The sequence below is a fragment of the Sciurus vulgaris genome (assembly GCF_902686455.1).
Source record: "Sciurus vulgaris genome assembly, chromosome: 10".
In the NCBI taxonomy this organism is placed as follows: Eukaryota; Metazoa; Chordata; class Mammalia; order Rodentia; family Sciuridae; genus Sciurus; species Sciurus vulgaris.
The window spans coordinates 64,344,149-64,367,572 of NC_136470.1; the positions used below are offsets into that span (position 1 = coordinate 64,344,149).

Below are 23,424 nucleotides of genomic sequence, written 5' to 3' on the forward strand. Positions count from 1 at the left end.
ATCTTTTTTCTGGTCAAGAGAAAAAAAAAAAAACAAAAAAACAGGCACTCCACATGCTTCGCTCTACAAGATTATTTCCCTAGAAAGAATCCAATGAAAATGGCTATAATCACAACAAGAAGTGAAGGAAGAGGACTGGTGAAGTTACTTCTGAAGGACGCAATAGAGGAGGATCTGGGTTTATCCATGTATGCTACCTTCCTGAGCCTTAAGCCTTCATCCGTCAGGTGTGGATTTTCTTCTGACAGCTTCATCATCTCTCCCTGAAGTCTTTTACACTCTTCCATGAGTTTCCTTATTTCAGTATCATTGAGTGAAACACTATGGGGTTTAGGCATGGGTCCATCTTGCTTAGATGCCTTCAGTGAAGCAGCTTTGCTAGGTTTCATATCATTCAATTTACCATTTTCACTTGGCATTTCAAAAACATATCTCAATTTAGAATCCAGCAATTCATTGAGTTGTACCTCTTTCCACACAGCTTCCTATCTGAAGTGTTTGGTGGAGCAAAAATCGTCTGCACGATGCACTTGTATTTACTCTTTTCGTTGGGATTATAGTCAAAGGGCTGCAGCATCACTGAAAAGGTCACGGTGGACCCTGGGTCGATGATCCCACTGTTGGGCCGCAAACAGCACTGCCAAGGTGCTACAGTCTTCACTTTGAAACACACCTTCCTGTCTTACAGATTTTGCAGTTTAAGGTTTGTAGTGACTACATCTGTGAAGGGGCCTATTAAACAGATTCTATTAAAGAGTAAATGTAGTGCAGGCCTTTGATTCCAGCAGCTGGGGATGCTGAGGTAGGAGGATCCCAAATTCAAGGCCAACTTGGGCAACTTAACAAGACCCTTTGAATTTGAGGTCTGTGGGTGGGTCGAGGACTGGGATCTGCTTGCATAAGCTTGGAGGTGGACACCATTGGAGGCATTGCAGAGCCATGGTGTGCTACTGGGCGGGACTACGGTGCTGCTCGACCATGCTAGGATAGGGCCAGCTCCGGGGACCTGGGCCTCAACGCTTGTGGCCCTGTTGTAGCTCCGGTCTCACAACTGACTCAACCCCACGCCAGCCGCCGGGGCCACGCACACCCATGATGTTTCTTAACCTTTGCTTGGGATTGTGATTATATCACTCCCAAAGCATGTTTTCAAAAATATGTACTTAATATGTGTATGTGTCTATATTATGTACATTACTTCATAATAAAACTTGAGAAAAAGAAGTGCAATTATAAAAACATTTACATACATCGAACAGTGAATGAGGAAAGAAAGGGTTTGTTTAACTCTGGACAAAAATCCCATTTATATATTTTCGAATGTTGATTGCCAGTTGAAGTGTGTTCCCTGTTGCTGTCTTCAGATTTCTTTTTCTCTTTCCTTCTTTGTTCTTGCAGTGCTGAGGATTGAACCAAGGCTTTGTACATGCTAGTCAAGCACTCTACTGCTGAATTACACCCCTAGCCCTGTCACATTTTTTATGTTCACATCCCTCCTCACAGAGTCCTTGACAGTAGCAGTTTATCCATTACAACACTTTTTCTTAAACCCACTCTTCTGCTTTTCCCTGCTAATTTTTTCCTTCAGCAACATTTCAAATAAACATGATTAGGGAGGTACTTTTAAGAAGCCTCAAACAGCAGAATGTGAGTACACAGCATCAAAGTCTTGCACTATAAAAAGAACCACATGTGTTTCTCTCTAACTGACCTACTGGGTTCAGTACACTAAGCTGAAATTTTTTTAATGTGATCTTTAAAGTTATGGGGCTTAAACTTTTGAGATTCAAACATTTTATTACATGAGAGCCCCTCTCTGCATCAAAGAATTGTGGTAAACAATTCTAAGAGTTGTAGCTAGAGCTACTGAGGCTCTATAATGACAGACTGTGGGTTAAGGATGAAAGGAACTATGTCTTCAGTTGAGGAAAGTGGGAAGGAGAAATGTGAGAAAAGGCCTTCAGGAGTGAGTGGATGTTTAGTTACATTGAGACTCTTCTGTTAAATGATGGAGGCTTCTAGAACATATTCATTCTTCCTCAGACAAGGAAAAAACTAAAAGGTTCCCAAAAGAAAGGTGGGTCTTGGAAGCTACCAGTCAGGACTTCTAGGTCTATCTTAACACTCTTGAAGGGATCCTGTGTCCAACTCGGAGAATCTGTTTGGTTATATTAAGAGAAACTGCATTTCCTTTTAGTTGCCTTTATGTATGTAGTTGTTACTTATGCTTCTTATTCTGATTCTTTGTGCACACAGTGTTATATTTGAGTTCCCAAATGGCATTCTGTAGGGCAAGAATGCACTGACTGACCCATTTTCCTTTCCAGAGTAAATAATCTGATTTTGTTGTTTAGTTGGTTTGTTTGAGCCAGTCCCTAAATGACGGATCTGTGCTGAGTGTAGACAAGATCAGACTTAGAGCTTTCTAGGCAGAAGGTCAGATCCCTGACCAGTGGCCAGCTTTCTGAGCAGTGCAAGCCTTTGAGGCCTTTGAGGAAACAGCAGGCAGCCATTCTTTGATCATATGTGCCATTCTGTTGGCACAGATCAGAGCTTGAGAGCTACTTTCTCCTTACGACTTTATAGTATATTCTTGGGGTGGAAAGATGTTTCACAGATTTCACATACAATTTGAAAAATCATCTTTTTCTTTGAGTGCAGGATGGTCTTTTTTTTTTTTTTTAAATCAGACTGCATCTTGTAGCATGTTAGATTCACTCTTACTCAAAAGGCATGTGAAGAGCACATACCTCCTTGAAGAAGACCTGTGTTCTAGGTCAGTTCCCAATTAATCTTGCTGAGCCTTAGATTCCCTATCATGGGATGACAGAAGGAGTGATGGTGGTTATGAGGTGTCCCCAGCTTTGGGGTCTCTGGAAGCAATGGTGGAACTCTATAAACTATTTAGGTTATTTTTTTATGCTGGTGCTGGGCATTGAACCCAGAGCTTTGTGTATTTTAGGCAAGTGCTCTACCACTGAGTTACACCCCAGCCCTATTAGTCTTTTGTTTTGAGACAGGGTCTTGTGAAATTGCCCAGGCTAGCCTGAAACTTCCAATCCTCCTGCCTCAGTCTCCAAGTCATGCCTCCACACCTGGCTGAAGTGCATTTCTTTTTTTTGTACCAGTCCTTGAACCCAGGGACGCTCAACCACTGAGTGTAAATAAAATACAAAAATACACTTTTTGTATTTTATTTAGAGACAGGATCTCAGTGAGTTACTTAGGGTCTTGCTAAGTTGCTGAGATTGACTTTCAACTTGTGATCCTCCTGCCTCAGCCTCCCGAGCTGTTGGGATCAATTGCATTTTTATTTATCTTTTTATTTTTCCCTGCTTGAATTCTCCACAGCTTACTTAAGTTGCAAAATACTGTCTTTAATTTTGCTACAGAATGACTTCAGGGCTCTGTTGGTTTAAAATATATAAATATATTTTATAAATATATATATTTATATATTATAAATATATATATTTATATATTTTAATACATGAAATGAGTATTAGCTCATAAGCAATATGATTCTTGTATTTTTTAGATTGTGTTCTTATTAGCCTGTAATTATATTTTTGTAATTCTGGGGGACAAATTTTCTTCTCTTAACAGATTTAATGTATATCAACTTTGGGAGTGGGGGGCAGGATGGCCTTCTTCACACATGGTAGTGCACACCTGTAATCCTAGCTATTGGGGAGGTCAAGGCAAGTTTGAAGCCAGCCTCAGCAACATAGCAAAACCCTCACAAAATGAAAACTAAAAACGGTTCATGATGTAGCTTAGTGGTAGAATGCTCAGGGTTCAATTCCCTGGTACCACAAAAACTAAGCAAACAAAAGCAAAAAACAAACTTTTTTATTCTGTTGTTAAAACTTAACTTTTTCTATTTAACAGTCTCCAGTTCTGTGGGTTCCAATGACAGTAATTTTTCTGTCTTTACTTTTGTGATAACTTGAAAGAATGATGTGTAGTCAGAGAAAATCGACCAAACTTTCCTCAACTATCTTATGTTTAACATGACATTTCTTATTGGATCATACAGAAAATAGTTATTCTCAAGTCTCAGAGCCTAATAACTATAATTGTTGTCTTATTTAAATTTTAAGAATTTGTCTCCTAAAAAGTAATGTTTGCTTTCCTAAATATCATTAACTAATAATAAATAATGCTTGTTTGTTTTATAGCATCTTAAATAATGGGTGACATCCAGAACAATTTTTTAAGAGTACAAGACCTAAAGTTGGTGTTTCTAGATAGCTGTAATAATTTATCTACTGATAAAGCTTGACCTGGTCCAGTTGGGAAGAATTGCTAAGGGTAGGATAAGGGTACTTGCTGTAGCAATGTACTAAAGTACTTATAAAATGTTGATATGTCCAATGACATTTTGCAAATGGTCTGACATATCTGCTTATCAGATTCTGAATTACATTTTAAAAGTAGGACCCAGGATTTTACCACACCAAATACTAATTGTTTAGCAGCTTCCAATAAATTGTTTTGTTTTCTTTCCCCATTGTATCTATGAAAGTTAGATATCTATATTTTTCTTTCCCAGTCACAAAGGTAATGAAAAATTACTTATGGATTATATATATACTTAACTCCATGTATTTTCTCACCTGTGTTTAGATACAGAGAAAAAATTGAAATATAATCCCACTTTAGATATAATCTCTTAATTTCAATGTATCTTCTTTGATTTGTATTCATATCAGTATTCTGTCTTGGAATCTGCTTTTGTTACTGAACAACATTTTTAGGGAAAATTGCTATGTTGTTTAGTATTCTTTCAAATTAAAAGAAGAAAAAAATGGTTCATATCAGCAGTCAGTATGGCCTAAGCATTGGGACCCTTCTATATATGCATTTTTAAGGCTAAGAGTGTACCTTGACTTCTTGGCATTCTTTTCATGATTATTCCTTTTACTTCCATCCTCCATTTGTTTAATTTTCATCAACTCTGACTAAAATTCCATGGCTAAATTTAAAAGTGGTTGATGTCATCACATTGCTCTGAGACCTTGGGGAAGGGATCTGAGTCTCTCTGTGTCTTTTTTTATTTTCTTATTCCTAATATCTGCACCCTGCCCCCTGCAAAAAAAAAAAAAAAAAAAAAAAAATAGACTAGAAGTAATAATAAATATGCTATCATTCATTTTTCTGCAGTGTTGTGAACCTTGTAAATTTAATATTTTTTTCTTGCAGGACGTGAAGTAATCCTTAAGGATGAAGCTGAATCTTACCAAGGTAGTTAATGGCTGTCGTCTAGGAAAAATACAAAACTTAGGCAAAACAGGGGACCGCACCATGGACATTCCAGGCTGCCTTTTGTACACCAAGACTGGCTCTGCCCCACACCTGACTCATCACACACTGCATAATATCCATGGGATTCCTGCCATGGCTCAGCTTACACTGTCATCCCTGTAAGTGTTGGACCTCGTCATTCAAAACTCTGGCAGCAGTGTAGTTACCTTAATTAGATGTAAGAAAGAGAAAGATTTCTTTTGTTCATATGTATTCATAGATTTATAATATTAAAATCAGAGAAGAGGTATCGGTATACATCATTTGGCTCTGATCTGGAACTGTAGATCAACCCTATGGATTAGTTGTGCTGCTTTTTCTCCAAACTTACAATCCTTCTCTGCTCTCATTGCTACTGCTTCTTGTGGGAGTGGGGCAGGAAGTGCTCTCTAAGAGCTAAACTTGGAATTCAGGGGCTGTCATCATGCACCAGACTCCTAGTTATTCAGCTTCAATATTTTTCTGCCTTAGCACTTGCTAGTACTACTTTACGAAAATGGAACTACTGGAGTTAAATGACTCGTGTAGTACATAAAGCAACTTTGTACTTACTTGACGAGCCTACTATATGATCAAGGGATTCTATAGTATTGTGATATTAGTTGTGACTTTGAAGGGGCAAGAGAAAGAAGAAAATTCAAGTATTCTGAAGCATCTGATCTTTGGCAATTTATCTTCTCACAGAACCATTTATAAATTGAAGGCTTTGATTTTGAGTAATGAACCTAGCTAGCTTAGTTAGTAGGGACTCTTGAATAATGATGTGCATTATTGTTCAAGACTATATTTAAGGTCATGTCATAGCTTATTTGGGTGAGAAAAGGACTTTAGTTGTTATTCAGTATCCATAGAATGATTCGTTATTATGTATTTTTCTGTTTTACTTACAGGGCAGAACATCATGACGTCTTGGCAGAATATAAGAAAGGAATTGGAAACTTTATAGGTAAAAATTAAGTTGTGTTTTATATTAATTTGGAGTTTGCAGGTGCTGTTGACTTATTGATAGTTCATTCATACATTTATTTATTCTTTATTCTAATAAACATCTTCAGACCTAAGAACCAGCCATTAGAGATTCAGAGTTGTTTAGGAAACAGTTGCTGCTCTCATGGAACTCAGATCCTAGCTGAGATAAACAGGTAATTTTAGTGAGAATATGGTGACTGCTTTGTAGGATTAGGAATACGTACGTATATTATGATAACCCCAGAGGAAGGAGCACATAACCTGCTCTGAGGACATATGGAAGGTTGTCAGAAGAAAGAAAGGATTCTTGAGAGAGTAGATGAGTGGACATCTTAAATGGGTCAAGGGAAAGCAGTCATTCGCTGAGTCAGTAGTGGGAACAGTGGTGGAAGACAGACAGTTATGAAGCAGACACAGGTACTGACCAGAGATGAGAACCTGCATGGGACACGCACGAGATCTAAAGCAGTCCCATCCTACTTGAGCCACACTCATAAAGCAGCAGATGAAGAATTTATGTACCGCTACATTCTGGTATAATGATACTATCTTTTGTTCCAAAAGTAAGAATTTTTTTGTACAGATTTATGTATTCATTTATTTAGAGGAAAAGCTTAGTGGTGACAGGTAGAGAACAGTTCTGTGGACCACTTTCTCCTAAAGCTATTTTCCAATATCTGGGACTCACGTAAGTGAAGGAATATCCTGTTTCCTTTGATCAGTCAGTCTTCTGCTTCTGGAGGAAGCTGCATATAACCTGCTGGTTCATCAGAGGAGTCGATGTGGTATCATTCTCCTAAATCTGAGGCCAGGTATAATTGCCAACTTTAAAGGGTACAGGCATGTAATTAAGTCAAAATAGCTATCATAAGCTTCCTGGAGATAATTGTAATAATCGAAATTGTGGAAATTAAGGTGAACTGCAGAGGTTTAGAACTTGCTTTGTTTTTGGGTTTTTTTTTTTGTTTTGTTTTTGTTTTTTCTCTTTTGAGTAGAATTCTTTTATTTTTCTTATGAGAAATTTGGGGTAGCTTATGAAATTTAAACACTAATGATTTACTTATTGTTGTTTTTGAATAAAAAAAAAAAGTAACTCTTTTTGACTGAAGAACCTAAGAAGCTGTCACCTTGAGTCAATAAAAGAAAACATACTGAGAATGAGATCCATTTTTAGTATCCTACAGCATGCCTATAATTCTGTCCATAGGGAACCATGATTATTATTACTGAGATTTATGATTAATGAGATTTCCTTTCGATTTTGTCATTTGATCTTTCTAGTACCAGTTTTTTTTTGGATGGTTCCTGGAATGAGCATATTTGATGTTAAATTCTTTAAATGAAATTAGGATCAACATGTCACTAAAAACTTTTTATTGTATCTTATACTCTAAGATACACCTTTCCTTTGTAGCAGCTCACTACATCATTAGATGAATCTTTACATTCCATTCTTTTAGATTAGTAAATTTCAAAGTAATCTTTTCATTTATGTTGGTAGACCTCCTAAAATTCCAAGATCAGGTACCAACTGTTCACTGTAGTTAGAGATGCCTTATCCACCAATACATATGTGAAGCTATTCCCTCTTAGAACTGTGTTATTATTGATATAAGCACTTTCAGTGATTCTTTTTTGTGTTTATACAGGCATGCCAGAATCGCTGTTGTACTGCTCTCTGCACGATCCAGTCAGCCCCTGTCCAGCTGGTTATGTGACAAATAAGGTGTGTTCTTAGAACAGCCTCCACGGCTGCAACTTTGTCCCAGGAAATCAGACTATTATATCTCTGCAGAAGTGAAGTTCTCTCTGTCTGGGTTGAATTCCTTTATATATTATGTTTATTTCGATGATTTTAGTGAGATTGGGCTGAAATATAAGAGAGAGTAGAGCTGCCTAAGGATGAGTTAAGGGGAGGAATGTATCCTCAATGTTTTTATTATTACAAAAAAATTGGAGGTGAGGGAAGGTCAAGCACAAGTGCCCAAAAAAGAAATTGCTATGATGGGAGAAAACAATTGTCTTATGATGCTGTGCTGTATTTGCAGTTTTAATAACTTCAGGGAGAGTGGGCAAAGTTGCTGATGAGTGTTATCACATGTCTAACTCTATATAGTAGAACCTCAGTGTAATACTGCTTGCTGGTAGAACAATGTGAAAAAGCTGGGTCCACAGCCAGAGATTTTAGCTAGTGAAGAGTGGTATCAGAAGGACTTCCTTAAAAGTTTTAATCTGAAGTTATCCCATTGGCAGGATCCCTGAGGACAGTGTTCAGGTGAGGCTTCAGTGGGTACAACTGCTTTATGAATGAAATCACTTTCCCCACACTTGCTTTGTTGATTTCAACAGTATCAATTTATCTAAGAGTACTATTTTCAATTGTTCTCCTGTTTTAAGCTTTTTTAAAATTTTATAATTTGAACTCAAAAGGCAGTATTTTGACTTCAGTTATCTTCCCCATTTGACAGGAGGAGAGACTTCATTTGAACAGGATTCTTAACCTTAGTACATACTGGAAAGACCATTTGTGGCCTCTCCATTTATGTCCTTGATGATCTCATCTAAGAACAGATGCTGTAGGGGAAAGAGTAACCAAAGATGGAATATGATATAGTGATTCTCATGACTAAGGGGTTGATGTCTTTGCATGTAATTCTATATCTACCTGAACCCAGTAAACACTTATTAAATATTAATGTGCAGGACTCAAGACTATCCTTTTGGGATAAAGGTATGAAGTGGACTAATCTAGACAAATATAAAATGGTGTGATAAGTGCTCTTTTCTGAAAAAGAAAGAAATATAAATTGCTGTAAGAGCTTAGAGGATTAAGTAATCCATTAAACCCAGGAAAGTTTGGGGGAACATGTTAGATGATATTTAAATTCAGTTTCTTGAAGGATGCATGGTATTTTTCCAGACAAAGAAGTAGAAGGCCATGTCAGTCAAAAGGAATAATGTGATCAAAGGTGGAAAAGAAACCAAAGTCTGTGGTTTGTTCAGAATAGCAAGTGTGGGGTTGGGGTGAGAGAGCTAAGATAGGGGACAATGGAAGATTGTGCTAGAAAAGTGAGACAGAGGACTCTTTGGGAGCTAGGTCAAAAGTTGGCTTGCTTTGCCATTGAAGAATTCTTTATGAGCTGTAAAATCCCCAGAGCATTTGAAATTTGGAATTTTGCTTTTCCTCTCCATGAGATAAATTTTTACCTACCATGTCTAGATCCTAAAGTTGTGATGAATTAATGCTTTATCACTTTATTGCTTTCTTTTTGTTTGTATTTTACTGTTGCTAATTCCTCTTTGTTTTGATCTATGGCAGTCTGTGTCTGTGTGGGGTGTTGGAGGACGAGTAGAAATGACTGTTTCCAAGTTCATGGCAATTCAGCAAGCCCTTCAGTCAGACTGGTTCCAGTGCCTCTCAGATGGAGAGGCATCTTTCGAGGAAGCAACTTCCACAAAGAGGGCCAGAAAATCTGTGGACCGATCCCTCCTATTCCTAGATAGCTGCCTGCGGCTACAAGAAGAGTCAAAGGTAAGGCTGTACCACCAACCCTCCTTCTCTTGAAACTCCACATCCCTTTCACTCCGTGATATCACCTTTTCTGTTTCTCCTCCTTCTCTGCTCCTTACTTCTTGGTCTGTTTTACTTATTTTTATTTTTCTTCCTTGAGTCCTGAGAACTAATATTTTCTAGGATTTTATCTTAGGCTCTCTTTTCATCACACTATGTATGTCATACCCGAGTAGCCTTCTCTTTAATTGCTGAATAATTCTAAAAATTATATATATTGTCAAGATTTGTCTACATAACGACTGGGCAGTAGCTTGGTTGTATTACTCAAACTAATTTGTATTCATCAAACTCCGAGGGAACCAAACTCCTTTTTTCTTTTCTTCAAATTTGTTCTTTCTTTCACTCTTCCTCAGTACTTTATCTCAGTTCAAGTTCCTCAGCCCAGGAACTTGTCAAGACTTTTTTTTTTTTTTTTTTTGGTAATGAGGATCAAACCCAAGGGCACTTTACCACTGAGCCACATCCCCAACACTTTTAATTTTTTACTCTGAAACAGGGTCTTCCTAAGTTGCTTAAGGCCTTGCTAAGTTGCCCAGGCGAGCCTTGAACTTTTGATCCTCCTGCCTTAGCCTCCTGAGCTGCTAGAATTACAGGCATGTGCTACCACACCTGGCTCAAGAATCTTTTTCCTCATGCACATTTAATATCCCTTTACTCACTCTCCTTTGATTCTAACTCCCTAAATATATCTAGAACCTACTTCTTTTCCACCCTTCATCTTACCACCTTAAGCCATGGTTTCATCATCTCTTATGTACAGTTACTTTGGATTATTCTTTATGCCTGTGTTTTTTTTTTTTATCCAGTCTAATTTCATCCTTGCTTTCTAAGAGACCTTTGTAATACCTAAGTGCTAGCCCATTGTCTACTTTCCTAGAAGAATGACTCTCAACTTCAACTCTTACATGGCATGTACACCCGATGTGACCTGGCCTTCACCTGCTTCTTCAACTCATTGTGATCTTCTTTTCTCATGTGGCCTGCACTCTGATTTTCCTGAATTATTTGCAATTCTTTGAGTCATTTTTCTGTTTTATTATGATGCACCTATACACAGACTTTCTTCTGAACTGTTTCTTTTTTAAATCTCCAGCCATAATCCACTCCTGCTTCCACTGGCTTTTTTCATTGCATTCACCATTCTGTGAAACTGGTTCCTGGTTTTTCCGGGAAGCACTATTCATCCTTTGCTATACCTTATTTTATAACTGTAGTATAACCCCAGTGGTATTCCAATGATTTTTTATGTACTTGTCTTTATTAAACTGTGACCTCTTTAAACTCAATTTTTATGTCCTTTTTGTATTTTTATTATGTAGCCGAAGGCCTGCACATGTAAACTTCAGTAAATGTTTGCTGATGGTGAATGGTTATGATGGTGAGGAAGATGAAGCTGTAGCAGTAAATAAGAAAGCCTGAGAGCAAAGTTAGTGAGGTTGGAAGAGAATACATTTATTGGAGAGCAGAGGAGGTGAGGGAACAAAAGATAGTGATCAGAGGAGAGACTTTCAGTATTTGAAATCATTTATGTGGAGTAATCCTGAGCAGTAATCAGGTCTAATTATGGAAAAGCACATTTTGAAAAATATTGTTATTTTGAGGTTATCAATAAAAATATGATTTGACTAATAAGCTTAATGTACATGAAATATTAAAGGAAACTGGTCACTCTTAGTAGAACTCGGATTATCTCCAATAGGAGTCCTGCATGGGGATATTGCTGTAGGTCTGTGTAGTTGTATTAGCTTGATATCAATTATCTTGAATCAGTAATTATCTTTGTTGGACTAGTAACATTTGGATAAATAGAAAGCAGCAGGACAGGGACCAGGTAGGGTGGCACAAGCCTGTAAATCCCAGTGACTCTGAAGGCTGAGGAAGGAGTATTGCAAGTTCAAAGCTAGCCTGGGCAACTTAGTAGGACCCTGTCACAAGATAAAAAATAAAAAGGGCTGGAGATATAGCTCAGTGGTAGAGGGTCCCTGAATTCAGTACCTGATTCTGAAAAAAAAAGGCAGGCAAGCAAACAAGCAAGCAAGTAGTACAGGGAGTATGATAGAGATGGTTTTTAGAAAGGCCAGTGCCTCAAGTCCCTCATCTTTGTTGTTGTAAGCAGCCTTATCAGTTCACATTATTTCCTTGCATTCCATTTTAGATAATAAATTATATGACCATACTTCTTCACATGGTTGTACTAGTCATGTAAAGGGGCAGCCCTGTGTAATTGTGTGTTTTGTATGTGTGCATGCATATTTTCCTCTTTCTGTGATGTCTTCCCTTTTATTCACTGGATCCTCTTATTCTGAAAGCGCTTCAATACTGAAGCTCCCCAAGATTTGTTTTTGGCATTCTTTCTTCTCCATATATTTCCTAGGTCAGGAATGGCAAATAGGTTTCATCCATGGAGCTTGGGGCCATGCCCAGTGCCATAGGAAGAGTTGTCTCTTAGCCATGTCTGCCACAGAAACAGGAAAGTGTTATCTGCCAAATATCCAGTGTTCTAATTGGACAATCTAATTTGTATCAGACATATTTATAACTTAAGCTTCATATCTTCAGTGGTTGAATTGAAATCTAATACCTCAGATTTGGAACGAACAAAGCAGAATAATAATTGTGCCTCAGCCTCCCCTATTTTTCTAGGATTATTCCCTGTCTTTGCTCTTAGCACCATCTTCCTGGACTTCCCAGGCAGGAGCTGGTAGTCTTCCTAGAATTCATTCTCATCCTCTACTAAGAGAACTAATTCACTCAGTTGTATTAATCCTACCTCCTGATGCAGTTTCAAATTCTTTTTTTCAATATTTTTGTAGTTGTCAATGGACCTTTATTTTATTTATTTGTACATAGTGCTGAGAATTGAACTCAGTGCCTCACACATGCTAGACAAGCACTCTACCACCGAGCCACAACCCCAGTCCCACAGTTTCAAATTTTATCTACACTTTTCCTTCTACTACCTCTGCTTTAGTCCAGATCATCTTGTGTTCCCCTAGGTTAGTTAATTGTCTCCTATGCTTTCCTTAGCCACATTCACCCTTATTTTCTATGCAGGAGCCAAAATAGTCTTGATTCTGTCCCTCCTGCTTAAGTGAAGGAGTGAAATTCCTTCTTTACAGTGTTTCAAACTTCCTCCCCATCCCTTTATTTTACCAGAGAACCACTATTGATATGTGCATGTCCTTGCAAAGCTTATTTTTTGGAGTTGTATATGTGTAATTAATACATAGAGTCTGGTGCAATGACACATGCCTGTAATTCCAGTGACTTGGAAGGCTGAAGCAGGAGGATCACAAGTTGAGGCCAACCTCAGCAACTTAATGAGAAACTGTCTCAAAATAAAAAATAAAAAAGGGCTGGGGATGTGGCTCAGTGGTAAAGCACCCCTGGGTTCAATTCCCAGTACCAAAACAAACCAACCAACAAACAAACATAGATACACACGCCTGTATTATGTGAATATGATTACATGATCAGCAATTTGTTTTTGGTTAGCCAAGGTCCTAAAACTCCTGTCCATGCACTTATTAGTATATCTACTTCATTCTTTTTAAAATAACTATATAGTTATTTTATAGGAAGCCATGTTACGAATATATCATAGTCTAAGCTTTTGCTCTATTGATGAGTGTTTAGGTTGCTTTTCATTATTCTAAATATATTTGTAAATATATCTTGATGCATATGAGTGAATGTATTTATAGGACAGATCATTAAAAGTGGAATTTTAGAATCCAAAGATAAAGATATTGATATCTTAATAGGTGTTATCTACTTGCCCTCCTAAGAAGGTGAGCTAATTTTTACTCTTTTTAGTAAAAGTGTAAGGGAAATGAGAGGATGTTTAAGTGTCATATCCCTTACACTTTTACCTCCACTTCATTATTTGTGTTTGAATGAACTTTTTTTGTTATTGTGATTGACAAAAAAGTCATCTTATTGTTTTCACTTTGCATTTTTTTACTGGTGAAGCTTACTTAGTAGCTTTCCATATGCACACAGGCCATTCAGATTTTTCAGATTTTTCTGAATTTCATTTACTCATATGCTACCTAGATTTCTATGGGGTTTGTCATTTCCTTAGAGAATTTCTTGCAGATCTAGGATGTAGATAGGTCTATTCTTTCTTATATTTTTGTCCAAATGAAGAGTCAACTGTTTTGATTAAAACATTTGTAAGTTCCTAAATAGCTAAGAGACTAAGAGGTAAGAGACTAAGAGACTTGGAGGTAGCCTAAAGCAATTCCAGATAGTCACTTAAACAATTTAAAACTCTTCCTTTTGACCTTTTCCTTTTATACCTGCTCAGTCTTCATTTAACTTAATTGAAGCCAGAACATGGTGAAACCTGTTGATTGCCCATTTCCTCAGTCTTTTCTTACCTATTTTATGTTTTTCACAGAGTGTTTCTGGAGGTTCTTGGGGAACACCACCCTCCTTAGATGTTTCATCTGCAGTAATTTTTTTGTGATCTCTTCTGTCCATTGGACCACATAAGGTTCATGTAACCAAGTCTCTTCCTGAAAATAGTTAAGAGCATTCAGTCCTTTCTTACTTCAGGTCCTTCAGAAAAGTATCATCATTGGAGTGATTGAAGGTGGAGACGTGATGGAGGAGAGGCTGAGGTCAGCACGAGAGACAGCCAAGCGGCCTGTAGGAGGCTTCCTTCTGGATGGCTTCCATGGGAATCCAGCAACCCTGGAGACTAGACTGCACTTGCTGTCGTCGGTCACTGCAGAGCTCCCAGAGGACAAACCAAGGCTAGTGTTCCGCTGGGATGTAGGAAAGGAGTGCTGGCCAGTTGTATATGAGGCAGTCTGTATATGAGTATACCTTCTGATGTTTTGATTCTGTCCTTTCTGTCCTTTTCTCAGCAGACACTGAGGGAAGTTTCCATCAAGTTTCTTCTGCCCTGATTTCAGAATGTAGATCACAGGATGATTGCCATGTGAATTACTTTATTGATCCTTATAAGTGTGAGGGCAAGTGTTATACTGTTTCCTCACATTCTTGTACTAAGTATAAATATTATTTTTTGTTCATTCTAACTTGCTACTGGGGGACAGGTGTAAAATCATGTGAAATTCTGCTTAAAATTAAGGAAAGTTAAGGACAAATCTTGGATACCTAATGAAACGAGACTACTAATAAGTTTTTAGGTTTGAGATAGGTAGTAAGTAGTGTCATTTCTGAAATTGGGAGAACTGGTAACATAAGTGGGATTGGTTCTCATGTTTCTATAACTTGCAGGATCCACTGTGTACTCATGAGAAGAGACGATCTGCAAGATTCAGAGCTACAAATTCCGTTTCTGAAAGCAAGCTGATATCGTCTTAGACTCCCTAAATTTTACTTTTTTCTTTCTTAAAAGAAAAAACAAACAAAAAGCCAGGTCAACCTGGAGGTCATTATGTTAAGTGTAATAAGCCAAAACACAGAAAGACCATTGCTGCATTATCTTACTCATATGTGGAACCTAAAAGGTTATGTCATAGAAGTAGAGAGTAGAGTAGTGTTTATAAGAGACTGGGGTGGTTTTTGGGTGGGTGGGCTGGGAGGATGTTGGTCAAAGGATACATAATTGCACAAGAGGGATAAGTTTGAGGGATATGTTGTACAGCCTAGTGACCATAGTTAATGATGATAAATTATATTCTTGAAAAAGGCAAAGAGAATGGAGGTTGAGTGTTCTCACCATAAAAGTGATAATTAGGTGAGATAATGCAATTCATTATCTAGATTTAACAATTTCATAATGTGTATATACTTCAAAACATGTTGTATATGACAGATGCATTCAATTTTATCTTTTATATATAAAAAAAAGACTTTGTAGTCCTTTATTCCACTTGGTGTGAATAATCATGCTTCCCCTACCCCACGTATATATAGGAAGTTTGATTATGGGCTGCTACCTGGTACTCCTTGAGGGCTATTGAATAGTATACAGTATATATCATTTTATCACTTTTTTTAAAAGCCAGGTATAACATGCAGTAAAGTGCATGAATGATTAGATACAGGTCAGTGAATTTTTGCACATTTGTGTAAAGACCATGCAGAAAAGGGTTTTCCCACCATTCACCCAGCTTTTGCCCCCATGTTTATCCTCTTTCTCTTGCATTCCTTGCACCCCCTGTACTCATTTCATTCTGGTTTGGATAACAACTCAGCACTAGTATTTCTAGTCATTTTCTGGACTTTTTTGTGTTAAGTGCTCACAGATGTCTGTTACCGAATTTGAAAGCTGGGATTGTTTTTCTTTCTATCAGCATGTAGAAATGCCAGCTTCAGTTGGAGAGGAGTTCTAAAACATTACATTATTTGAAGGAAACTGTAGTCAGGAAAACTGGCATATATTTAAGGGTTCTGCTTGTTTAATATTACATAAGCCTTTTTTTGAACTTCTTTTAGAAATCAGAGAATATGTAAGCTCTTCTCTTCCAGTTCATGAAAAAAAGGGACTATCAGTAGAAAAACAAACAGAAAAAATAGTTTCAGCCAGCCAGCCTGATCGAGTGCATCTCTACCATTTTGTTTTAGTGGCAAAACCTGGCTGAAAATTATTAACACTCTCAGAATGCCGTATCCAGGACCTCAGAAAACACCATTTCATTCCATAGTGCCCTATTCACAGAGAAAATATAAAGAAAAACCAACTAGAGTCTTAGATCCTGTGGCCAGAGTTCAAATTCTAAGAGCAAGAGTTGCTTTGTAAATGAACCTATGAGAAATATGGTGGATAAAATATCTTAATTGAACCAATTATGAAAAATAATTAGAAGAAAAATAACACTTAAAATGAGGAAAGTATTTGAGGGAGAAATAAAACATATAGCTTTGCACTTTTTAAAAAAATCTCGGGGCTGGGGAGATAGTTCAGTCAGTAGAGTGCTTGCCTTGTAAGCACAAGGCCCTAGGTTTGATCCCCAGCACCCCCCCAAAAAAATCTCTATTGTGTAAAAATAGACATAGTTTACTCAAGACCAGGGAGGTTGTTGAGAAAGGAAAAGAAACCTAACCATTACTGCACTTTTCTTTGGAGTCAGGAACTATACCGCGTGCTTTTCCAAATATCTTATTCATCCTCACAGTGTTTTTGTGGAGGAATATATTATTACTCTTGTTTTTAAAACAAAAAACACTAAAACTCAGAAATGTTAAAAACCTGCCCAAAGTAACACAGCAGTTAAATAAATGGTAGAACTGGGATGTAAGCCCCTATCACTCTTTCTTCAAAGTCCTAAGCTCTTTCTACCGCATGTTGCTATCTGCTGCCAGCCACTCCAACCCTGATTGCTGTCTTTTGTTGTTATTACTTTTAATGCCCTGTTCATTAGAAAGACTCGATGTCATTCCTGGCATTGTCCTCAGGTCACTGTTCTTACTGTCATTTTCACAGGCTCATTTGTGGTATTAGCCGGCCGGATGAAGTGCTTGAGTGTATCGAAAGAGGAGTGGACTTATTTGAGAGTTTTTTCCCTTATCTAGTGACAGAGCGAGGATGTGCCCTGACTTTCAGCTTTGATTACCAGCCGAATCCAGAAGAGACATGTAGGTCTTCTGAAGTTCATCTCTGTCTTATCCTTAATTTCTTCTATTTTCTATTAATTTTTGGCCTGTCACACGTCAGAAATGTGTACATGTCAAGCCAGTCTTTTATAAAACTCCGTCTTCGTGTGTTATCTGTATGCCCTGGCATGTTGGCACACAAAACTAGGTACTTAAAACTGTACATGTAACTTATCAAATATTGGATATGATTTATGTAGTGAGTAAAAACAAGACCTCTTCTGTTAACAAGCTGAAAAAAGAATATTCAGAGTGAATTGTGATGAAAATCTAAGAAAGGAAAAACCTTTGAACTGCTTGGTAAAAGTTAATTTGTTTTTTCACAGAAGGGTTCTTGTCTGTTTTTTTGCAAGCACCATTTTTGCAAACTCCATGCAATTAAATTACAGGGATCCTCACCATTTTCTGCTCCTAGTGTTGCATTTAGCTTTTTTGGGTTTTTTTTTTTACACACTGAGATGAGAAAGCTGTTTTCCTCTGCTAATATTGCTTTGAAGCAGTGCCATTTTCTTTTATTGTTTAGTTATTCAGAAGTCAAGGCAAGCAGATTTAGATTCTAACACTCACTTGGCTGTGGAGAAGGAACCGGACACAGCCTGTGGCTGGGGGTCTCTTGAAGCAGTTGGGCTGGAGAGTATGGGCTGCCCATCTCTCTCTGGCTTTGGAGATGGTCTTTCCTTTTCATTTTCCTTTTTCTGCTTTCCTTTGAACCCTTCCTCAACCACAGCCAACCTTAACTTTGAATAGGGTCCCAGACTTCTTTAAAGTTTCCCTTTATTTCCTGCAAGTGATTGAAATTTCATTCAGAAGATGTCACACTTTCATAAAGCAACTTAGCTATTAATCTAAATCAGATTACTTCTAGAAACAAAATAAATTAGATTGATCAAGTTCTTATATATAGGAGGTCAATTTTACTGTCCTTTTAAATAGACCAGAGCATAATCTATGTGAATAGACATACCATTAACATTTTATACATTTTCATGACTTCATTTACAAACTAAATTACTTCCACCACTACCGAGGTAACTTAGTCTTTCAGTTTCATGAATATGCAAAACTCTACAGAGAACCTGACCCTGAGTTCTCTGGAATGAGCAAGTTCCTTTTTGGCCAGAGAAAGCCACATTCCTTCATGATTAGGGAAACTAAAATAGTTTTATTAATGTGTTATTAATCATATTTGTGTGTAGTGTTTGAGTATGTTGTACATTAAAGTTTTTGCCAAGTAATATTCTATAATCTACATGGAATATAGACTGTTACAAAGCCCTATTTATTTGCATGTCCATTGAGATGAGGCTAAGGAATAACCCCAACACATACATACCCATCAAATGTTAGTTAAAATCATTCCTTGCTAGTGAGGGTATATGTTACACACTTGTAACCACAATTTGCTTAGACATTGTTGAATATCTCAGATTGTTTTGATATTATAGATACTAGATCTGTGATCATCTGGGAGCATACTGCTATTTTTCTTTTCTTGTGTGATTTCCTTAGGATAGATCCTCAAGAGTGATTACAGGGTCAAAGGGCATAAAATAATAACTAAAATAAAATTCTTCCAGTGACTACTCCTTATCTGAGCTTCATTCAAGACTTTCTGTTTTTTTCTTCCTTAGTATTACAACAAAATGGGGCACAAGAAGAAGTAAAATTTGTGGATCAAATTGAAAAAATTAAAACAACTGATTGCAACCAAGAAGTGACATCATTTGAAATTAATCTGAAGGAAAAAAGGTAAAAATTTTTTGAAGTTTGAATTCTGACTTTTTAATTTTAGTCTGTTTTAAAAGTTTATGTAACTGTTCCATTTTCAGTTTATGGCTTCATAAAATATTTATAGTTGGATATTACTTAGGCCTTTTCAAATTTGGTTCCAGGATTTTTTGTTTTGTTTTTGTTTTTTTTTGTTTTTTTGCAGATGAATTTGTGTACTTTGTCTTATCAAAAAATTGAGGCTAGATAACAATTGCTTTAGAAAAGCTGTCAGAAATATTAGACCGAATCCATGTGTTTGGGGTCTTTTATTCCCTCCAAGTACTTTAAGTAATGATGGAGTGAAATAGTATTTTAAGATAAAATATAACAAAGTTTATAACTTGTAAGGAACTTAAGTTGTCTTGCTTATGTACAGGTTGTAAATCTTAAGTAAAACATTTGTCTCAATGAAGAATGAACTAAGATATATTGTAACTCCACATTTGGCCCAAAGTGATAATCCACAGTACCAGGGAGTAGTGTTCAGTGCATTCTCTTTGGGGTGGGGATTTGTTGTTTCTGTGAAGGGACATTCTAGAAGTTCTGACTTACTTATATCAGTCTAGTAATAGTAAAGACTTGAGAATTTATGAAAGAACATGAAAATCCTAGTTTCTATTTATATTTTGTTGGGGCTTCTTGATGTGGGTCTGAAATGGTAAAAATCTATGTAATTTAACTTTTTAAAAAATAGCCAAGGAGATTAATTTCTGTTTTTAAAATATTTCTGTATTTTAAAATACAAATGGTTATAGTACTCTAAAATTCCCTTTATGTGATTAAAAATTGTAGTATGCTTATTATCAATGCTAGGTTTGAAGTTTTGGGGACTCAGAGACAAATTCTAGCACTGCTCTTAACTACAGTTTTAGTCAAGTCATTTACCTTCCTTTAATAACTGATAAAAGGTAAACCTGTATAGTACTTAGTATGTGCCCAGCAGGGTCCAAGCCCTTTTGCTCTCTTAACTCATTTAATCCTCTCAACAACTCAGGGTGGTGGAGTACCCTTGGTTCATGGATGAGACACAAAGGCACAGATGGATGTTAAGTGACTTCCCAAGTGAGTTGTGGAGCCAGAACTCACTCTGGGTAGGCCCAGAGCCCTCTAAACCCCCATAGTAGTCTTCATCTGTAGAATGACAATACAAACAGCTATCTCAAAAAGTAATTGCAGATTAAGTAAGACAGTGTATGTGAAAGTGCTTTGCAAACTACACCAGGCCGTGGAAATAGAAGGCTGTACCATGTCTTCTGATGGCAAGTGGGAAAGACGTGTCATTCTCCAGACCAGCATTTCTTAACCTTATATGCCTTTTCAGTGCTCAGCATGAATGAGTGACCATGTGGATTTTTTAACCACCAGACTTGAAGATTGCATCCATTAGAGGAACACTCCTGAGTCTCCCTGATTGGTTGTATTCTTTGTAAACTTTCATCTACATTGCCATCTTATGGAGGTGCCTTGCACTAAACATTTGCCAGGGATGTTATTAACCACTGATAACTTCACCAATAAAACAGATAGCCTAGGTTGTGGCTTTCTTATATTCTTCACCTTCTGGAATGTCACTGTGGCTTCCTTTTGCAGGTATCAGGAGGACTTTAACCCACTGGTGAGAGGGTGTTCCTGTTACTGCTGTAAAAATCACACCCGTGCATACATCCACCATCTGCTAGTGACCAATGAGCTTCTAGCTGGGGTCCTGCTTATGATGCACAATTTCGAACACTACTTTGGATTTTTCCAATCCATCCGGGAAGCACTAAAAAGTGACAGACTGGCACAGCTGAAAGAGCTCATCAGCAGGCAAGCATGTTAAGAACTGGCAATACAAATCTGCCTCTGCATTGAGCTTATACCACTGTTATAACATGGGAAGAAGAAAAGAAGAAACAATCTTAGCTTGAAGCATTTAAAATTGGAATAAAATCTATCAAAATAAAGAATGTCTGTCCCAGACTGCCCACATGAGGGTGAAAAGATGTCTTCTAAAGACTTAAATGGCATAGATTGATCCAAAAGGATTGAACCATGATCTTTAAAGTTTCTAGGCCAATTCTATTAGTAGATAGAGATTCATTTAGCCAAAGACAAAAACTAGAGGTGAGAAGACACCCTTGAAGAGGAGAATGAGATTCTAGGAAACACTGAGATGAATTGAGACCCAAGGGGAGATGACTCTGCATGATTAGCATAACCTCTGTGGACACATGCCTGTTGACTGGGGAAGAAATCTGGCCAATTCTGTGGTTTTCTTAATTTTGATCCTCAGAGTCTGGGAGCTCTTTTGGATAGTTTTGCCTTCCATGCTGCCATGGCAGTACAGTCATTGCGAAAGGGCTCTTGTGACTTAACCATGCTTGCCTCTCCCCTGGAACATGAGGTTCAAACAGTGCTCCTATGATCATTGACCCAGGTCATTCTCCTTCATTTGGCTAGTGGGTCTATTTGTTTTCCTAGAGCCAGTGTTCTTGCCTGTTAGAATCCAAAAGTTTACCTAACTGCTTTTGACTGGTCATACAGATCCACTGTGCTCCACTCATAAACATTGTAACCTTGAAATAACTATAGCCCTGTCACTTGTGGAGATTCATTTCCATTTTGTCCCCTTGGATAAACCTGATGGGCATTAGAAGATCAGTTTTAGTTCTACTTAGTGCATTGGCTGGGAAAACCACTTAGCTCTCCGTGCCTGTTACCCCATGGATAAACAGGGATAGGTGTACTGGATAGGATTATATGAGCTTCTAAGATTTTGCTAGCTTTAAAATTTGAGGAACAACCAGGCATGATGGTGCACACCTGTAATCCCAGCTACTCAGAAGACTGAAAGCAGGAAGATTCCAAGTTAGAGACCAGCCTGGGCAACTTAGCACGACCCTGGTTTAAAATTAAAAGTAAAAAATAAAAAAAAATAAATAAGCTGGGAATATAGCTCAGGGTTAGAGCACTTGCCTCACATACATGATGCCCAAGAAAACATTTTTTTTCCTGGGAAACAGAAAGTATTGAATCAGTACTAAACATACTGTCATCCTTGCTTATTAACCACTTGACCTGATTTTAAAAATGCAACAGTACCAGGAGACAAGCAATAGAATAGATATTTAGCACTAAATTGAAGTATGGCCTGTCAGTTTTAAAGTGGTTGGTGAATTAGCATCAGCAGATCCTGAGGCTGGGGGGTGTCCTTCCTAGGTCCTCTCTGATTGTATGATTTTGTTCTGCTCTTATCAGAAGAGGATTGATATTTTTGTTGAGGATATGACTGGTTATTTTTATTTTACTTTGTGCTTTCTATATCTGTCAATTTTTGTAAAAAATACAAATACATGTATATAGTCATTTTTGTAAAATAACAATAACAAAACCAAAAAGGTTTTTTGGTAGGCATAACCAATGCATTTGTTTTGCCCTCTTATGTTTTCCTGGTTTTTAAATTTTAATGGGCATTACGGAACATTATTTCTAGTTATTATGTGTTCTTGTATTTTTATGTGTTGGGAGTCCATCTATATGTTTTTCTCTTTAGTAGTATAACTTCTCCTCTGTGAGTGGCAAAGGACACTTACAGACGACAGAGTTTCTGTTCTCAAGGATCTGATTGTCTTATTTATGTGTTCATATTTCTTGTTCAATGCCAAGACCATTGTTGAAGGATTATCAGTAAATATCCCAGAGTTCATGTAAAAGTTATGAGTTTTATTTATGTCCAAAATACTGAAAATTCTGTTCAACATTGTTCAGTTTCCTGGATCTTTTTCTTATTAACACATTTCAAAAAATATTTCTTTCCTTTAATGTAGTAAATCTATTAAAGGCAATAGCTAATAAACATTTTTAATTAAAAAATTCGCTGTGTATTGCTTTCTGTAAGTGGTAGTTTATTAAAACGAAATATTAAATTTCCATGGCACCAGAAATGTTCTAGAGATTTCTCATTGGAAAAATATTTTTTCTCTATTTATTCCATCTGTATTCATTGTTTTAAGAACTTGCATGCTAAATACAGAATCCAAAGAAGAGTTCAGTGGTATGCGTTTTAAAGATTCCCTTATCTGTCTCTTTAAGTTATATAATTAGGGGCCATAAGACCATGCTAGTACATAATAAAAATAATAATAATCACAATCTTGGGAGATTTTTAATGTACCAAGCAACTTAGTAAATACTTTCCTTATGAATCTCATTGACCCTTAAAGCCTAGCTGTAAGGTATTGGTATTATTA

At 37.1% G+C, this 23,424-nt stretch overlaps 1 protein-coding gene and 1 pseudogene across 2 annotated transcripts; one reads left to right on the forward strand and one right to left on the reverse strand.

The window, feature by feature from the left end:
• Positions 1-71: 71 nt before the first annotated feature.
• LOC306637637 (vesicle-associated membrane protein-associated protein A-like) lies at positions 72-2,533 on the reverse strand (annotated as a pseudogene). Its single transcript has 2 exons — positions 2,451-2,533; positions 72-1,028 (listed from the first exon to the last, which is right to left on the reverse strand). The product of its transcript is annotated as a vesicle-associated membrane protein-associated protein A-like (transcript).
• Positions 568-22,936, forward strand: QTRT2 (queuine tRNA-ribosyltransferase accessory subunit 2). Its single transcript, XM_079155420.1, has 10 exons — positions 568-703; positions 4,182-4,236; positions 5,206-5,426; positions 6,198-6,253; positions 7,926-8,002; positions 9,596-9,808; positions 14,411-14,610; positions 17,253-17,404; positions 19,054-19,171; positions 20,783-22,936. Exons 3-10 carry the CDS (start codon positions 5,227-5,229, stop codon positions 21,012-21,014), a joined length of 1,248 nt encoding a protein of 415 aa, XP_079011546.1. The 5' UTR covers positions 568-703; positions 4,182-4,236; positions 5,206-5,226; the 3' UTR covers positions 21,015-22,936.
• Positions 22,937-23,424: the final 488 nt, after the last annotated feature.